Below are 19701 nucleotides of genomic sequence, written 5' to 3' on the forward strand. Positions count from 1 at the left end.
TATTCCACAGAGGGGAAGAGTTTCTCTTTAAAACTTGACTCCCAGAAGCTCCCTACTGGTCTGAGTCAGGACAGAGCAGGGAGATGGCTAATTCGACCCCTGTAACCTCCACAGCAGGTGAGAACACAGGCCTGGCTGCAGCCCCCTTGATACCCGACCTCAGGACAGAGAAGTCTGTAGATATCTACAAGACTTCCAAGAGCAGGAGAGAAATGCCCAGAAATCAGACTATGAAAACAGCTGCAAGTCCTGCCTTGTTCCTGATGCAGGAAGCTTCATGTTTAGTGGATGTCTGGAGATTGTTTTAAATCTGCTTATCAAGATTAAATCAAAGCCTTTATTAAGCATCCCTCCTTCAAACCACCTGCATTTAAACCTATACCCCTCTCCTGACTTGCGAACTGCTAGGGCTATGTGTCACTGTCACCTGGAGGGTCAGATCCAGTTGGGCTACACAATGCTGAAAAGCCACACCAAGGCACACCACACTGGGCACACCTCCACGGTTCTGTGCCCCTCAGGATCTAGGCAAAGGTTGGCAGCACTGGCCCTGGGACCAGAGCTCAAGCACAGGAGACCAGGAAGCTGAAGTCTGAGCCTCCTTGCTCCAGACCTACATGCAGAGCGGACAAGCAGCTCTTGACTACCACTGGGTGAGGCTCACCAATGTGCTTTTCCTTCTCGTCTCCAAAGAAAAGGGTGAGAGATGGAGGAGGCAATTTTCAGTTGTGTGTGGGTTTGATTTAAGGCTTTGGCTGTGGTCTGCTGATAATATTAAAATACTTTCTGGGAACGCCATCTCCTAAGCTCCCCATCAGAACAAACGTATTTCCAAAAATGAAAACATTGAACAAAGAGGTGGAGCTGAAATGCTGATGCAGAGCCCAGTGGACAGGCCCAGGTCTGTCAGGTCAGGATGGTGTCGTCCACCTGCTCCATGGAGTCAGCCTGGCTGGCCAGCTTCTTCAGAGACCTCCGGTTGCATTCATTCAGCACCTCCAAGCTGGCCACGTCCAGGATCTTGCAGAGGGACTGGGGGGAAGACAGAAACGAGGAGACGAAGTCAGAAAATATGGCTTCAGATTTCTCCAATCAAAGACAAAAATGAATGTTAACCCAGGACTAGAACCACTGAGGTGGAATCTGGCAAAATAAGAGAATCAGATGGATCCAGGGAAAGCCAAGACAACCACTCATCACGCCTTTCACGTGGTGAGGTATTGTTCAGTGCTTTAAAGGTTGCTCAGCGGGCAGGGGACTGAGTGACAGGACTCTGGGCCTCAACAGCAGCACCGTGGGATCTGTTGTAGGGCTGTGTGCCACGTGAAAGTCTATTTGAAGAAGGGGCTCTGCTGCTGAAAGACGTCTGAACACCTCAGGAGTAGAGGAATGTGTTTTTAGACACCAGACCTGTCACTCGACTACAATCTGCCTGTCAACACTCATGCATACGGAGGGGGTGGCAGTGAAGAGTGATGCTTAAACACTGTCCTGCAGAAGGCCTGCAAGGCCAGTGCCCACGGACGCCCAGGGGAGGCACGCCAGTCCCGGATTCCCACCTGAAACACCTCTTCTCCCTGCCTCATCTTGAGGAGGTTGACGATTGCCTGGTCGCTGTAGGCCCTGACGACGGTGTTTTTATCCTTGGTGTTGTCAAGAAGAGCCTTCAGGATGGGCTTGATGGCCTGGGGGTCCAGGGCAGGCAGTGGGTCCCTGTTTGCCCACCAGATCATCTTCTCAGCCACCAGCCTGATGTCACTGGATGGGTTCTGCAAACACTATGAAGAGGAGCGCAGGCTTTCAGCCAGGCACATCCAGTCTGTTTCTCAAAGCAGCCCAGACTCTGCCCTGACACTCTCTTCATCGTGGAAACTGACCCCACTGCTCCCCTCCGATGCCATCCCCACTGTGGGAGGGTAATAACCAGGTGTGATTCGGACCCTATTCTCTTCCACCTCATCTCATGCCAGTCTCTCCTTTGCTCAAAACTCTCGGCCCACGTGGGCATTCAGTTTCTGCAAACACACCATGCTGCTTCCTGCCTCGGGTCTCTGCACTGGCTGGTCCCACTGCCTGGGACATGCTTGGCCCAGATCCTCATTTGGTTGGTTCCTTCTCATCTTTCAGGGCTCAGCTCAAACGTCAGCCTTTAGAGGTCTCCCCGACAGCCCCATCTAAATCAGGGCCTTCCCACAGGCTTTTTGTGTACCTCCACCTCCAGAGATCTTGTCTGCCCTGTTCACCTCTACACCTTCAGGGTCTAGCCCGGCTGGGCGCACAGCAGGTCATCAGTAATAAACGCTGATAAAAGCTGCATGCAGGGTGATGCCGTCATACAGGCTCAATCTAATCGGGGCCCTGTAAACTCTCCACTGTGGGTGCCTGCAGGGTGGTGCAGTCAGCCTTGGGAACCTCACTACTCAGAGCGAGGTCAGCGAACCAGCAGCACTGACATTGCCTGGGATCCGGTTACAAAGGCAGAGTCTCAGGCTCGGCCGCATCTCTTAGCATGCAGACTCTGGTTGTCTTGTGTGCACACAACCGTTTGAGAAGTGTGCTCTATTACACAGGGGCTGGGGCCTCGCCGTCAGGCTCCCCAGCTTTCCTCCTTGGGTCTCACAGCCACCACAACAGCCACCACAACAGCCATACTAGTAAGTGTCATGCCTGCTAAAGGCAGGCAGGGAAGAGGAGGTTTATTAAGATTTAAACCCAGGTCTGCCCCAAAGTTTGCAAAATTGGTGTGCCTAGAAAGAATGCCTAAAATAGAGGTTCTTAACATGATTTGGGGTCATAGGTCTATTTGACATTCTGACAAAAAGTTGGGCACTCCTCCAGAGAAAAACTCACACATGACTATTTTGCATTCCAGCCCTATGGGCTCAGAGATGCCGCAGGCTATCCACGGAGAGCTCCTAGAATACAGAGGACACACTTCTGGTGTTTTTTGGTCACGGGTCCTTCTCACAAGCCTGGCTGCCCTGCTCACCTTAATGAACAGGCTGGACAGTTTGGCGGGCAGCTGTCCTCCTCCTGTCTCGATGTGATGCTTCATCAGGAAGCCCATGCCCCGGACTCCGCTCACAGCAATGGGGATCTGTGGAGAGAGGAGAGAGCTAGACGGGGTGGCCTCCGGCTCCGTCCTCAGGGCAGCAGGGCCAGGCACCAGCCCTTCCCCAGGACTTTCCAGGGACCCTGCCTCTTCCCCACCCCCCAGCAGCTCTCATGGAGAGGGTCTGCCGTGGCTGTGAGGCAGATGAACCAAACGCGAGTCACTAGTTCCCAGGTCAGGAATCAGAGACCTTCTGACCTAGAAGGGACCTCTAGATGCTCCAACCCGAACTCTTCACTGTTCAGATGATGAAACTGGGGCCCAGAGAGATCAAGTACTAGTCCAAGGGCACAGTAAGTTACTGGCAAAGGTGAAATTTGAACCCAGATCTCTGAGCACCAAGTCTGGCTGCCCCAAAGCCTTACCCTGTCTGCCATGGCATTGCTGAGGATCATGTCCTGAACTTCAGTGCTGTATCTGCCTGCACAGAGTCTGCTGGGAGCCACATTCACAGCCACGGAGAGAGCCAGGCTCCGCCCGTGCCGAACCATCCAGTCGATGCCAGACACGTCCGCTGGGTACAAGGACACACTGGGGTCAACCCGCACCTCATAGCATGGCCCACCACCCATGAAGCCCACCTCCCCGACCTGAGACTCATGTGCCAGCTCGGAGCGTGGCAGAAACCCCAGTCCACGCTGCACACGGGCCTCCCTGCCCCGAGTGGATGTCAAGCAGCCATCCCTCACAAACTGCTCCAGACTGTGGCTTGTGTTCTTGGAGCAGAAACACTCGGGGCTGCAGAACCCCCAGAAACTCCATTTTGTTTTAACAGCTGAATTTCCAAGGAGAGGGTGGTCCCGCTGCCAGAAGACCCTCTGAGGGGAAGGGGAGACAGAGAGGCCCTGAAAAGGAAGCCCCCCGTGGACACAAGAGGCCTACCCAGCAAGTACTGCTGAAGAACAGTGCTGAGCTCCTCTTCCGTCAGAAAGGCACACAGTTCCCCCAGGCACCCGGCTGAGGAGATGCGAGTGTTGTCCTGACGGAGCAGAGAAGGCAGTGAATGGGGATGCAAGCCCAAATGGGCTCCGCGGGAACAACGCTGGAAGGAAGGCGGACCCTAAGTCCAGTCCTCCCTCCAGGCACTCACGCTCCCACCGCCAGAGCGGGACTGCCACTCACTGCAGCTGCCACTCGGTGCCCTGTTAAAAATTACACACCCAGCACTTAATTTTAGAAAACTCCAGCCTGTGTGCATACGTTAATCATCATCATAATAGCAAGAATAACTATATTTACATAGCACCTTTCTTCTTACAAGCCTGAATGCTTCATATTTATTATCTCAGTTACTATCAACAGCCCTGTGAGGCGGGGAGGGGCGCGAGCTCCCGCCCACAGTGCCCTGGAAAGGCGGTCAGAGGACCACTTGGAGCTCCACCCCCAACCCCACCCCGACCCCCGAACCACTCATGTGTCCGCCTATGTCCAGAGAGACTCTCTGCTGCCCCGACATTACTCAGGTTTGTCCCGGGAAGTCAAACTGAAGAGCTGATTAACCCAAGGCAATAGGTAAAGGCCGAGTGTTTCTGTCAAAACTAAAGCCACGTACATAAAAAGCCCTGCTGCTCTCCCTGCCAGCTAACTACGGGACACCACACAGTGGATTCAGGTTATGTGCTACAGTATTAGGAAGTGCCAACTTGGTGTGCCTCCCCCAAAACAAAACAAACAACCAGAGCCTCAAGGGCCCATGGGGAGGCATCAGCTGGACTGGCACTCTGGATTGTCACCTTCGATCCAGCGCAAGTTCTGAGGGAGAGGGTGGTTGGCCAGCACCTTGGGCCTCTGAGCTCCCTGCCCAGGTGCCAAGCAAGGCTAAACCTGGCTCTCTCTGACACACAGCCACTCTCTCCACTCTGGATCTATTTTAAGCTCCATTGTGGTGAAATGCAAATTGGTTTACATACTAACTTTTGCTTGCGCTGTGCATGGTCCTATAAAAACCCTGACAGACTGTGACCAAAAGAAGGTGGAGTCTCCCATCTGTACCCCAGAGAAGGCCAGGGTCTCAGCTAGAGGGCCGTGATAGTCGGCCCTGTGCGTGGGCAGACGACGGAGTGTAGCTCCATGTGAACCCAGAGGCCTCTCTCCAGAAATCAGTCCCACAGTGTATATCTGGCCACGCAGCAAAGGGCTGTCAGAGGGCAAAGAGAAAATTCTTCTCAGAGACTCAAGCCCTCCTGGGCCCGCTACAGCACTGGGCTGTCAACGGGTACTTCACAAATGCTTCTAGACGGGGTCAGGAAGGGCTATAGTAATGGCATCGGAACAGAACCAGGAGTCACGGGACTCAGGTCCTGGTTTTGACTCTACCACTTGCTAGGGTGCAGCCCCAAGTGAGTCTCACCCTCTCAAACAGTGCTAAGCCCTCCCACCTGGACAGACACCAGATAGTTTCCTGAGGGCTGTGCCCATGCTTCATTCACCTCTGGGCTAGGCCCTTCGGCTCAGCAAATGTTTCCTAAACCAATAAATGAAACTCTTCACTTTACAACTGGGGAAATGAGGGGCAGAGAGGGAAAATGACTTGTTTAAGACTAGAGGACAAATGAATGAGAGACCTGGGACTTTAAAAACCTTACTTTCCTTATCTATACAACACATCATCGATATCAATATCGATATCAAGACGCACCTTGTCTCCCTCACTACCAGAGGCGTGGTAAACCACAGAGTGATATGGATGTCGGGAGTGATTATCACTACTGACCAAGTTCTTCTAACACAAAGCAGAGATGCTAACCAAAGGAAAGAGAAGGGAAACCAGCCGAGCCCCCAAGCCCCGCATCCACCTGCCGCTGTACCTCGTCATGTCCCAGCGTGCTCAGCAGGAGCGAGACGATGCTCTTCCGGATAACCACGTCCACTTTGGCCCCTGCTCCCTGAATCACAAACCTCAGGGCCTGAAGCATGGTGTCCCTACAGAACCAGTACACCCAACTTAAAACCTGGCTCTGCTTCACCACTGCTCCCGCCGCACAGGCAGGGCCCAGGCTGCTTCAGGAGCTGCCAGGCCTCCCCACGGCCACAGCTCTCCCCACCAGGGCCTTACCTGACACCCGGGTCCTCCATGACCCGGATTCCGTTCAGCAACTCTGTGAAGAGAGGATCCACCTTGATATGGATGGAGATGAGTTTCCCTAGCGCATCAGCAGCCTTCAGGCGCACGCCTCGGTTAGAGTCCTGAAGGGCTTTGGTGAAAGTGGTCTGCAGCTGGGGCAGGAAGGGCTTCAGGGCAATCCCAACCTGTTTGAGAGACCCACACCCAAAAGCACAGCTGAGGTGGAGTCCAGGGCCACAGTGCACTACAGGCACAAAAACAAATGATCACAAACCACCATAAGCTGCCCTGGCTCCCACACACAGGCCAGGAATAGATGTCCCGTTAAGACAGGGGCGCCCAGCACAGAGAGGTCACACTCAGTCTCCTCTTCTGTTTTCAGCATCCTGCGCTGCACTGGGAGGATGACACCACCAGCACCACCAGCACCACCAGCAGCACCACTACCACCCCCCCACCAGCACCACCAGCAGCACCACCACCAGAACCACCAGCAGCACCAGCACCACCATCAGCAGCACCAGCACCACCACCACCACCAAGGGAGCCGTGGACTTGGCTTAGTGAAGCCCCGTCCACGTGGACAAGTGACTCGAATCCCTTGTCTCCAAATACACTAGAGCAGGCCGGGAGACGCTGTCAGTACCATGGAAGAACATTTTAGTGCAAAGACAGGGAAATGGACCAGGTGTGTAAGGGCAGGTACCATCTACTGAGCATTTGACATTCAGCCTTCAGAACAATCCTATGAAACAGCCTCAGAAGGTCATCCTTGTACACATGTGCGCCCCCTCGTTAACAATCCATTCTAATCCCCGACCACACATAGAAAAACAGGCATATTTGTGACAAAATACAGATGGGTCCAAGACGAAAGATTTACTTATTGCTAAATGGGAAAATCAAAGCAGCTGTTTGGAGGTTCAATGCCAATTAAAGTTTGGAGATACTGGGGTCGGGGTTTTGCAGGCAGCTGGGAGGCAGACCACAGAGTGAAGCTGGCAAACCTGCGGTGGGAACCACCTGCCTATGGGTGGCACCTGGCTTGTGGCCTGAGGGACAAATTCCAGGAGGGAAGGGCTCCATTTGTATACAGAGTTTAAAAAAACAAAACAAAACACAGAAAAGAACAGCACAGAATGTAAAGATTATACTTAATTTAAAAGAAAATTAAAAAGACTCAATTTCCTACAGAATGAGGCTGATGCTCACGATCCCATTTTTTATCTGGGAAGTTGCTCCCCACACTTTTCTCCCAAAAGGAAAAAGCTACAAATCTTAAGCTTTTGTTTCCAAACCTCAAGTAAGAATTTTTTTTTTTTTAACAACAACAAATCTTGGCTGTTTATGCTTTTTTAAATCCAAAGGGCTTAATTATTACACTCTAAAACATCAGAAACAGTTCATGTGTTCAATCTTTGCTTCTGACACTTTGGGCAAAACCTGAAGTTAACTGCAGTTGCTCTCAGACTCCTTTTCATTCTCTCCTCGGATTTTTTTCACCTCATTTATGAGGTGGTCATAAAGAAGGGAAATGTTTTTGAACAAGGTTTTAATTGTATTTACATGGCCCTGGATTTTGTCCTTTGATCCATTTATAAATAATAGCAATTAACATGCACTGGTGCGTCGAGTGCTTAGAATGTGTCAGGCCTCGTGCCCGATGTTATTTTATCTGAGCCCTGTGTCACACCGCCCTTCGAGAGGCAAGCAGTCTTAGTACTCTCAAAACACAGGTGAGGAAACAGGCTCAGAGGCTGCATAACCTTCCCAAGGTCATTCTGGCCATACAGCTACCAAGTGGCGGACCTGGAATTGACCATGTGCAGTGCGTCTTGACTCCAAAGTCTTAACTCCCTCTGCTCTGCCGATTCCCCATGATAAGCTGTCACCCCGTCTCCATGGGACACCACGTGCCAGCGTCCTACACACAAATCCATTCTCTAAGGCCTGAATGGACTGAGAGCGTGAACTCATCAGTTGCTCACCTTGGCCAGCAAAAGGCTGAGTGTCTCAAGAAGAGCCGCCTTCACGTTCCAGCTGAACCGGTCCCCCAGGATGCGAATCAGAGGGCCAGTGATGCTGACCACGGAGGGTCTCAGGGCATCAGCTGAGGTCAGGCGGATCACCAGGCCTAAAGCTTTGGCTGCTTCCTCTTTCTGTTCTGGGCTGCCAGTCAGGACGCCCTCCCGCAACACTGGAAGGATGGAGGTTACTCCCTGACAAGAGAACCACACCTGAGAGTCAAATTGCAAAGGTTCTGGGCCCAGGTGTCTCCCACCCGAAGCAAGGAGCTCCTGTTAGCCATCCTCTCCTCAACTCCATGAGAGATCGATTCAGGCCGCCTGAGATGATGCTGGCTGGGGAACAGTCTTGACAGTGACAAGAAGAGCAGAGCCCCAGCAGGCCCACCACACAGGGTACCTGCACTGCTGTCATTCACTCTGTCTGAGGTGGCTTCCACCACTTAAACCAAAGATGATGAACCCTGTCCCCATGGGGTCACCACAGGGAAGAAACACGCTACCTGTGAAGGTGCAGAATGGCACCTAGAGCACTAAGCCAGATTAACACATGGGCTGCTCCAGCGGCTCCACCTCCTGGGACCCAAGGGGAAGGCGGAGGAAGACCGCATGCCTGCCACACCCTGCATGGGCCCTGGCTTACCTTCTTTGGAAGGCAGAACCCTGGCACGTGTTCGCCTTTGCTCTCATTCCCTATGAGCCGGATTTCTTTGTGTAGTTCCTCAATTAGTGCCAGCTGGTTGCCAGCATCCAGTTTCTGTGGGAAGCCGGGAAAAAGCAGAGAGGATGTCAGAGTTCTAGGTAAGCCCTCTCAAGACTGTTTCAAAATAATATAGCAGGCGGAAAGGTGTGGGTGGGAGTATAGATAAGACTGCCCACGAATCGACAGATGCTGAAGCTAGGTGACAGGTACATGGGGGGCCTTAGGAGTCTAGTCTTATAAGCGCCTGGAATTGTCCACAACCAGAAGCTGGCTGTGGGGTCCACAGCTCCTCACCTTGGTGATGGCATTCAGGGCATCCCAGCTCTCCTCCAGAACCACAGGGCTGGAGTCGTTGAAGAGGCGGATCAGGCCTGAGACCAGGCTCCGCAGGTGGCTAGTGTAGTCCACCTTTGAGCGGGAACAATAGATGTTGAGGATGATGGCAGCAGCCTGCCTCATGCCCACTTCAGGGCTGCGGGTGGCTTCCAACAGATCCTCGATGATGATCCTGTGCCCGGTGTCATCCTCTACCGAGAGGATCACAGCCTGACAGTTGGCCATCTCCTAAAACCACAGGGGATGCCTCGGCTGAGCACAGCTCCTCCAGGACAGGACAGGATGGGGCAGGGTTAGAGAGCCTGCAGGAGTGACTGTGACACTCACCAGCTGCTCAGCTGGAGTCCCCAGCTTCTCCTTCAGGGCCAACATGACCGCCGGGAGGATAACACCAAGATGACGGGTCAGGGCGTCGCCTGCCACAGACGAAAGGAAAGCCAGCACCCGGGTATTGACAGGTGGGGTCGTCAGCTGCGGAACGATTAACAGCAACTCAATGGGTGCTGCCCTGTGCTGGCTGCGGCGCTAGGCTCTGGGAGATCCCATCCCACTACAAGAGTCACCAGCCTCTCCCAGCATCTGAGTTCAGAGCTGGCCTTCACGCAGGCCTGGGGAACAGTGATATGGCTGTGGCTTCTGGGCCAGAGGGGTTGCCACGTGTTGGGACTTACCTTGGGCACGAGGTAGGGCAACACCACACGGCTCTTGATGGCCATCACTTGCTTCAGACCATCCAAGGCAAATTCTGACACCTCCTCATCATCCTGCAGAGGGGCAATGGGGACAACGTTCAGGAGCCGGCTCTTACCTCCGCCTCCGCTGTCTTGGACCGGCCGGCGCCAGCGTCCTTCTCCAGTCTCCTCCCCTCCTCCCTGTGCACCCACATGGACTGACTGTCAAAGGAGAAGCACAGAGCCAAATCCCATCCTGTGCACCCACTCCCTCTGGGGCCCACACTGCGGCTGCCTTGGCAGAATCAGCCCCCCGCGTGTTGCCTCTACAGGGATGGTAAAAGCCCGACTGGTAGGTGTGGGGCAGAGCCACTCACCAGCTGCTTCAGTAAAAACGGGAGGATGTCCTCCAGAGCCTGGTGGCCAATGGTGGAGTGCAGCTGCTCAAAGGTCTTGGCCGCCGCCTCTCTGACCTCCTCCAGCGGGTCACACAAGGCCTTCCTTGCTGTGGGCACAAGGGACTCGGAGAAATACAGCACCTGCAATGGTATAGGTGTACTGAACCCGACGTGGCAGAGGGAGAGGAAATCAGCAGGGGGGCGGTGAGGACCTCTGGCCCAGCCAGGCCACCACTGCTCCCTGGGCTTGACTTTTTTTTTTTTTAACTTAGATGGTTTCTGTGTAAATGCACAAGTATGAAAAAGCAGAGAGGCTGTGTAATCTACTCCCAAGGAGCCTTCACCAGACTTAATAATTAATAGCCTGATTTTTTCTGGCAAATTCTCCAAATACTCTGGTCTACAGGAACTTCAAACTCCTTCTCATGTCGAGGACCCTAGTGATGTGGCCTCCACTCCCCAGACTCTTTTGCTCATCTTCATAGGAAACTCCAAGTCCTTCTTCAAGTCTCAACTCAAATACTTGCTCCCTGGGACTTCCCTGGTGGCACAGTGGTTAAGAATCCACCTGCCAATGCAGGGGACACGGGTTTGAGCTCTGGTCCAGGAAGATCCCACATGCCACAGAGCAGCTAAGCCCACGTGCCACAACTACTGAGCCTGCGCTCTAGAGCCCGCGAGCCACAACTGCTGAGACAGCATGCCACAACTACTGAAGCCCGCATGCCTAGAGCCTGTGTTCCACAACAAGAGAAGCTTCTCACTGCAGTGAGAAGCCTGCACACCGCAACGAAGAGTAGCCCCCACTCGACGCAACTAGAGAAAGCCCAAGCACAGCAACAAAGACCCAGCACAACCATAAATAAATAAATAAATAAAAATAAAATAAAAATTGAAATTGAAAAAACCTTGCTTCCTTATGAAGTCTTTGCGTCTGCAATGGGGCCAATGACAGCTCTGTTGCCTCTGCAACCAAGTCCACCAAAGCAACGCCCCCTATGAATCTAAGGACTGAATATGAATATGGCCACCAGCAAGGCCTCAGCCTTTGGGGCACTTACTATTTAATGAATCACGGCTCTTTTGGTGACAGAATTTACCTTTATTCTTTGAAAAATGCAAATATAAAACCCCAAACGTAATACGTATACTGATACACACAGGAGGAGAAGGAGCCTGTAAATCAGACGAGGCTTTTCAGGCTGAGCAATTGGCTACGTGCTCAAATTTCTGACCCGCCACCCATTCATTGCTTTGGTGCTTTCATCCCAATCGAGAGCTCTATGCCTACTCTCAACCTACTCCCCATGCTGGGGAGGATCAATGTTTGGAGGTTCAATTACCGTAGAAAAGTAGGGTCAGTGAAAAGGACTCCAACCCTCTTGAATGTAGCTGCTATGGAAACAGTCTCATTGCTGGAGACAATTCGTTTCCACCCACTGGGTACTCACTCTCATCCACTCCGCTCCCTCTGAGAACGAGCACACCCTCCTGCTCTCCGCCTGCTCCACCACTCAACACGCGCACCTCCTTTCTCCGCTAAGTGCACCACACGTGTTAGCTGAACTGATGTAGTGACACAAAAGGATTACTCTGGAGCAACCTCAGGAGTGGTGAGGGAAAGACTATCTCCAATCTCCAAAAGCTACTCCAGGCCTCTAAATCGCTTAGGTCTTGTAGCCAATAAAACCGATGGGAAAGCTGAGAGAGAAATTCCAATGCACTGCGGCCCTGCCGGCACCCCGCTGCCAGCAACGCCCTCTGGAGCGAGGTTCGCATGTCCCTGAGGGTGAAGTGTCGCTAGTGGTGCAGTTTGTCCTGTAACCTCCCTGGCCCTCTGAGTCAGGTGCAGGACCTGCAAGGCCCTGCGGAGATACTCACGGCGTCCCGGCTGGTGGACTTCATGATCTCGCTCAGCCCAATGCACACTCCCTGCCTCTCGTCACTCTTCCGAGACCTCAGGCCTTCCTCAAGGATAGGGATGATCTCAGGTAGGATTTTCTCCCCTAACTTCCGGACGAGATCTCCCAGTGTCCTGGCTGCAATCTGTCGGCAGAGCACAAGTCAGGACATCGACTCCCTGCAAACCCCAGGGCACCCCAAGCACAACTCCAGAATGAGGGCCCTGGAACCTCCCAGACTTTATCCGAGCCAGACTTAACTTTCCCAAACGCTCTTACCCCTGAAGAGCCCCCACGGTGTTTGCAAAACATGACAAAATAAAATGATCTCTCTGCGTCACACACACCTACACAACCTACAGCAAAAGCGGGCACCTTATATATGACCAAGGAACTCATCATGTGCTGCCCAGTCAAGGGCCGACTTCCCTGGATCAAAAACTGGGGCCTAGAAGTCACTTAACCCTCATGCTCTTGCCCAGGAAAGGGGACCCTGAATTTGGGATAAACACTTTAAGGAAAAAAAACCCATCTCCTCTGAGGCCTCATGCAAACCCTTCTTCAGAGCCAAATACACATCTGCTTGCCAGGGATGGGGGTTGGGAGTGGGCCAAAGAGGACTGGCAGAAGCGATCATCAGCCCTGGTGGGCCTCTCCTCCAGCTGCACTGGCCTTCGTTCAGCCCCTGCTGTTGGCCGCATTCCCGCTCACCTCATGGCTTGTGCACATCCCATCCTGGTATCTCAAGCACTAGTCCCTTCGTCTGGAACAGTCTTTCATCACCTCCCCACCCATTAATGCTCACTCATCGTTCATCTTCAAGCATCACTTCTTCTGAGAAGGCTTCCCTGACCCCCAGCTGGTTGACCTGTTATAAGCACTGGCAGTGCCACATAGCACTTGCCATAGTTGCATTTTCCATCTGTTTTTGTGATTATTTGATTAACATTCATCTCCTCTACCAGACTGTAGCTCCACGAGGCTGCCTTTCTTCTCCACTATCTCCCCAGGTCTTGGGCCCCTGCTTAGCACATAGTAGATGATAAATATTTGTTGAATAACTAAGTAAATAAATAAATGCTCCCGTGTTAGATAGGGGAACCTAGGGACTCTCCTATCCTCTGCAGGCATCAGAGGCATCAGGGGCTGCTTGGTCAGAAGCAAGGCCTGCGAAACTTACCGTTCTCTTATCTGCACATGTGCTGGCCAGGAAACCCAGCAGGAGCCCAAAGAGGGTGGGCAGGATCTCACGCAAGGTGCGGGGGGTATTGGAGACCACAATCTTCCAGACGTGCAGGGATGCTTGCCGCACAACCAGCTGGGTGTCAGAGCGGCCCATGTACAGGCCTGCCAACACCCGGTTCCGCCGATCTACCCCCAGGGCAGTGATGATTGCCTGGCAACAGTGGAAAGAAGCAGAGAACACGAGGTGGTGAAACCTCCACAGTGTGAGTGCCAGGGAGTCTCCCTACCATCAGCAGAGGGAAAAAAATCAAAATAAGGCACACACCTTGTTGGACTGGGCAGTTCCGAAGTTATCATCTTCAGAGGCAGTTTCTGTGGTCATCTTCCCAGTGACTCCTGAGATGTGGAACAGGAGATCCCCAAGGAGCTGAACAGAGCTGAACCTGAGAAGGAGGCCAAGAACAGAGTCACACAGTCACAGGAGGATGTCTCAGTGCACAACCAAGCCACTGGACAGAAAAGAGAATAGAAGGAAATGTACCCAAAACACTCATGGCGGTTCTCTTAGAACAGGAGAGGTCACAGACGATACTCATTTCTTTACAGTCTCCCACATATGTTCCTTCCAAGTTATCTACTAATGAACATTACTTTAATAATAAAAAAGGACAGACATTTTTTAAAAGCAGATACAAAAATTCCTATAATAAAGTTATTAAAAAGAGAGAAGAGAGCACAGAGGGAAGTATTAACAAAAAACCAGGAATGTGGATCATCAGAACTACAGACATAAGGAGAGGCCTAGAAGGATAAACTTTGTTTCTCTTCAAATTAAATTAGATTTATTGTTGTTTTTGTTGTTTTGCAGTACGCGGGCCTCTCACTGCTGTGGCCTCTCCCATTGCGGAGCACAGGCTCCGGACGTGCAGGCTCAGAGGCCATGGCTCACGGGCCCAGCCGCTCCGTGGCATGTAGGATCTTTCCGGACCGGGGCACGAACCCGTGTCCCCTGCATCGGCAGGCGGACTCTCAACCACTGCGCCACCAGGGAAGCCCAGATTTATTGTTTTTAATGATTACAGAAATATCATATTGAAACTGAAAATTCAAACAATACAAAAAAAATATAAAGAGAGTGTAAACAATCACCCAGACTCCCAGCACCCAGGCAACCACTCTGACACTCCAGTAACACCCTTGTACACATCACCCTCCCACACATACCATGTGTGAAGTGGGCCTGCACCACATACACCGGGCCACGGCCCGCACCTTTCCATCAACAATAGGTCGAGGAGCTTTCTGTGTCAGCTGACATAATCCTTATGCCATACTTTGTAATGGCCAAATCAAAGTTCATGGTGTGGATGTGCAATGACTTTTTTATACCTACCTTCAGTTTTTCAAATGATAAACAATACCCCAACAAACATCCTTCTAAATACATCTTTAAGCACTTGACTAAATATGTCCTTGCAATAAAATCCTAGAAGTAGAATTTTCAGATTAAAAAGCATTCGCATTTAAAATTTTCACACAAACTGAAGGACTGAATAGAGAAAACTTTTTAGAAGAGAATTAGAGTTGAAGACACTGCTATGGGATACTGGAGTTACAAAATGGTTAAAAGTGAGGGTCTGGAAAAATTGAGAGTTTTTCGCAACATTTTCTTTTCATTTCTCAGTTCCCCAAACACAGAACTATGGCCACTGGCTCTTTCCGCCTGAGTTCTCACCTTATTCTCCAGAGGTCGTCAAAGAGGCCTTGCTCCAGCTGGGGCAGCAGCAGGGCTATGGCCGTCTCGGCGTACATGGAGATGACCCGCTGGCCCGCACGCAGGGCGGTATCACGCACAAACTCGTTCTCATCAGCAAGAGCCTGTGCACACAGAGGGTGGGTCAGCCAGAACTGCCTCCCCCTAGGCACCCAAACCCAAGAGGAAATGGGACTCCCTGAAGAGCTGGATGAGGACTCCTGCCACCTAGCCCCAATTGGCGGGGAGCCCTAGCTCTCTGGGACAGCACATGTGTCCTGCCCTTCTCAGTAATTCTACCCTCAGCATTGTCACTGGTGCCTACTTTGAGGATACAGGGGATGATGGGTCCCACATAAGGAGTGAACTTGTCCCCGAAGGTGATGGGCAGGTAGTTGAACATCATGATATAGCCATCTCGGACGTGGGGTGCAATGTCCACTTTGCTGGCTGTAGCCACAATTTCTGGCATCAGCTTCTCCAACTTCTCCACCCCCAAGCCAGCCATGACCTCGGCCAACCCTGCAAGAAAGGGACAGAATGAGCCCACCAGATCTAAGGGTCCCCAGAGGGCACTGCCGGTCTGGCCCCTGGGCCCGCCCTGCCTCACCCTGCGCGGCGCCTGAGCGATCCACAGAGCTCTGCTCATAGGTCAGTGTCTCCATCAGCCACGGCAGCAAGTCCTCAAAGCATGACTCCCCCATGCCCTTCACCATGGCTCCAAGAGCCTTTGCAGACACCGTCCGCACCTGTCAAGTAACCAAGAGCAGAGATGGCAAGGAGATGTGGCTCAAGACCAGGTGACCATGCAGGAGCAAGGCAGGGTCCCCTAGGGTCTCCTTCCCTTTACCAGACAGATGCAAATGCAGCTTATAGGGAATTCTTAGGAATCAATTTTCTGGGACTGGGCTAAAATAACGAGCTCCTGCCCCCTCTCCTCCCAGACTCACCTCAGGTACAGGGTCCAAAAGAGAAGCTTTCAGACCAGGTGTCACGCTTGGCAGGTAAGGAGCCAAGTCCTGCAATAACAGAAGAGGTGGCTCAGGGGAGGCCCAATTCCGGCTTTCTCCAGCCCTGCTTCACGGTGGACCCTGACCACACCATTCTGCTGACTAGGAGCGCTCACAGGGGTGCTTGTCACTGGCAAAGCACCCCCACCACTCCCACCAGTTCCTTGAAGGCCCGTGTGATTGCTCAGGGAAACCTACGAGGGACCCCAGGCCTATCCTCAAGAGGTCGAGTGAGCCCCCAGATGCAGTTCAGTGCTCTTCCTCCTCCTGGGACCAAGGGCTGCCCAGCCTCAGGAATCTAGGGAATTCTTTTGGCACTCCTTTCAGAATTGCATTATCATCTTTTCACTCTCTTCACCTTAAAAGGTTTATGTCTCTTGATACGGCATTCAGCTTTCAGAAACAGTTTTAAATATAGAAAAAGCCTTATGTTCACTGCAGCAATATTTAAAATAGCAAAAAACCTTGGACACTGTATGACCAACAATAGAATTATATAAGTTATGATATATAAACTCGTTGGAATATTATATAACTATTAAAAACTCAGTTTTATGAATAACTTGCTATAACTTGGAAATACATTTATGTTTGGAAACATCATTTTTTTACATGTAATTTTAAAACATTAACAATAATTATTTTAGCTTTTGGAGGGCTATGGATAAAATTTTTTGGTTTTCCAACTATCCCAAATTTCCTAGGATTGACTAACTTTCCCACTTTATCTCTTGTGCCCATAGCCTCAGCAAGCAAAGCAGAGCTGTGGTAGTGAGATCACACATCCAAGCCCCTAGGAGCAAGTAAACAAACAAACAAAGTAAATCTCCCAAACTAGGCTAATTTCCTCTGAGAGGCTTACAGAAGCAAATGCTTTCAACAAGAAAACACTGCAAGCAGTCAAAGCAGCAGCCGGTTTCCCAACATGCCTGAAAGGTCAAAGGCGAGGCTGGACCTTTCCCCCCTGTCAATCTATAAAAGGAGCCCAGTGGGACAGGCCTCACCTGGGGGCTGAGCTAGTAAGGACTTGTATTGCTATGTTCTGGAAGATGCCCAGAGAGCCTAGATTTCTACCCTCCACCCCAAAATGGTCCATTTCTCCCCACAAATATAATCAGGGATCAAATGCTCATAGCTCTCCTGTGTCTACTGTCAGCAGGGACTCTGTGCCCTAAACCAGCATCTATTGGTCTGTCCTGTACAAGCCCCAGATAGGCTGATACCTTCTGGTCTGTCAGGGAGTACATGTTGCCAATGATCTGGGCTGCCATCTTCCGTGTGTCCGTGGAACGGTCCTGGAAGGCTCTCTGGACAATGGGCATGATGAGGGCCAGGGACGGGGCATCAATGAAGTGGACGAACTTGGTGTCCAGCAAGGTCTGCAAGCACTTCTGGGTCTTCCGAGAGGGGTCCGTCAGGGCATCCAGCAGGACTGGGGCAATGGCTGCATGTCCAAACAAGAGAGAGGCTGCTTTGTACAAGTCTATGGTGTGGCAAATCTGCTGGATCCCCAGCACTAGAGGGAGCCAAAAGAGAAGGGAGTCCAAGGTCACCCCTCCCTAGAGCCCCGCAAATCGCCAACTGAGGAAGCCAGCATGTCTGCAAAGAGCAATTCTATTCTTGCTCCCCAAGAGGAAGTGGTGTGGGGATGGCAGCCATCACCCCTTTGCACTGCACAGTTGTGGTCTGGTGGGGCACCTGTGGGGTAGCTTCAATGGCACTGAGCTGCAGCCTCAGCGCTGGGCCTCCGTGGGAGAGCTACTTGGACAACATGAATCTTATTCTGGAAGCAGCAACCCAAAGTGGTTTTGTGAAAAAACTGTTTGGAGACACCAAAGGCCCTTGAACCAGTGGTGGGAGTGAAGCACACAATACTCAGAGCAGCTAAGCCCAGATACAACAATCTCTCAAAAGTTCAGCACCATCAGCCCAGCAGAAAGAATTCCAAGAGGAATACCTGGCTTATCTTTTCCACAAACCCAGGGAATTCAACAAGTACAAAGACACATGCTGGTCAAGACTTTTAAGGGAATTCCCTGGCGGTCCCGTGGTTAGGACTCGGTGCTTTCACTGCCAGGACCCATGTTCAATCCCTGGTCAGGCGACTAAGACCATGCAAGCCAAGCATGCAGACCAAAAAAAACCCAACAACAACAGAAAAAACAACAACAAAAAACTAATAACCCAGTTAAAAAATGGGCATAGGATTTGAACAGTTTTCCAAAGAAGATATGCAAATGAAAAATAAGCACATGAAAACATGTCCCACATCATTAGTCATTAGGGAAATGCAAATCAAAACCACAATGAGATGCCACTTCACACCCACTAGGATGGCTGTAACCAAAAAGACAGACAATAACAGAGGTGGCAACTGGAACTCGCATACACTGCTGCCGGAAATGTCAAACGGTACAGCTGCGTGGGGTAACAGTCTAGCAGTTCCTCAAAAAGGTAAACAGTTACCACATGACCCAGCAATTCCATTCCTAGGTATCTAACCAAGAGAACTGAAATCATGCCTACAGGGAGAAAAAAAAAAAAACCTTGGATACAGATGTTCATAGCAACATCAACTGCCAAAAAGTGGAAACGACCCAAACATCTACTAATTGATGAATGGATAAACAAAACGTGGTATACTCATTCATTGGAATACATTATTGGGCCATAAAAGGAAAGAAGTACTGATACATGCTACAGTGTGGATGAACCTTGAAAACATAATGCTAAATGCAAGAAGCTAGACATAAAAGGCCACATACTGTATGATGCCATTTATGTGAAGTGTCCAGAATAGGCAAACTCAGAGACAGAAAATAGATTAGTGGTTGTCAGGGGCTAGAGGTAGGAGGGGAAATGAGGAGTGAATGCTAATGGGTGTGGGGTTCCTTTCTGAGATGATGAAAAGGCCCCAGAACTAAACAGCGGTGATACTTACATAATTTTGTGAATATGCTAAAAACCACTAAGTTGTACATTTTTGAGAAGTGAATTTTACATTATACAAACTAGTCAATTAAAAAAAAAAGGGGGCTTCCCTGATGGCACAGTGGTTGAGAGTCTGCCTGCTGATGCAGGGGACACGGGTTCGTGCCCCAGTCCGGGAGGATCCCACATGCCGTGGAGCGGCTAGGCCCGTGAGCCATGGCCGCTGAGCCTGCGCGTCCGGAGCCTGTGCTTCGCAACGGGAGAGGCCACAACAGTGAGAGGCCCGTGTACCGCAAAAAAAAAAAAAAAAAGGCCCCAGGCTGGATTCTGAAAATGAAGGCATTCATTTGATAGAGATGAGACTGTTCTGGGCCTTAGAAATCCCCAGGGGTGTTGGACATTGTAAACAACAACAAAATCCACATCTACCTATTCATCCCTTAAAAAACAAAAACAAAAACCCATCATTTTCTGAATGAAAACAAGTCTGGAAATCCTCAGGCTGAAAGGCACTGAATGGGTACCAATGTTCTATGCTGAAGCTTAAAAATTAACAAGTACAGTACTGGTCAAGGTAGCTGGCTGGGGTTTGTTTCTAGAAATCAATCTTTCC

General features: G+C 51.1%; 1 protein-coding gene across 1 annotated transcript in view; it reads right to left on the reverse strand.

Moving 5' to 3' along the window:
- Positions 1-317: 317 nt before the first annotated feature.
- The window catches only part of GCN1 (GCN1 activator of EIF2AK4), a 57446-nt gene continuing 38062 nt past the window's right edge, over positions 318-19701 (reverse strand). The window contains exons 38-58 of the mRNA XM_007448175.1: positions 17381-17601; positions 16098-16166; positions 15758-15896; positions 15473-15669; positions 15130-15272; positions 13720-13837; positions 13390-13605; positions 12190-12354; positions 10288-10449; positions 9911-10003; positions 9567-9710; positions 9198-9467; positions 8844-8957; positions 8165-8395; positions 6168-6361; positions 5920-6034; positions 3995-4091; positions 3478-3626; positions 2990-3097; positions 1560-1778; positions 318-1032 (exon numbers count right to left, since the gene is read on the reverse strand). Coding sequence (XP_007448237.1) covers positions 907-1032; positions 1560-1778; positions 2990-3097; positions 3478-3626; positions 3995-4091; positions 5920-6034; positions 6168-6361; positions 8165-8395; positions 8844-8957; positions 9198-9467; positions 9567-9710; positions 9911-10003; positions 10288-10449; positions 12190-12354; positions 13390-13605; positions 13720-13837; positions 15130-15272; positions 15473-15669; positions 15758-15896; positions 16098-16166; positions 17381-17601 — 3290 coding nt within the window. The 3' untranslated portion in view covers positions 318-906. The remainder of the gene's footprint in view (positions 1033-1559; positions 1779-2989; positions 3098-3477; positions 3627-3994; positions 4092-5919; positions 6035-6167; positions 6362-8164; positions 8396-8843; positions 8958-9197; positions 9468-9566; positions 9711-9910; positions 10004-10287; positions 10450-12189; positions 12355-13389; positions 13606-13719; positions 13838-15129; positions 15273-15472; positions 15670-15757; positions 15897-16097; positions 16167-17380; positions 17602-19701) is intronic.

This window comes from Lipotes vexillifer, unplaced genomic scaffold (genome assembly GCF_000442215.2).
Source record: "Lipotes vexillifer unplaced genomic scaffold, Lipotes_vexillifer_v1.1 scaffold236, whole genome shotgun sequence".
NCBI lineage: Eukaryota > Metazoa > Chordata > Mammalia > Artiodactyla > Lipotidae > Lipotes > Lipotes vexillifer.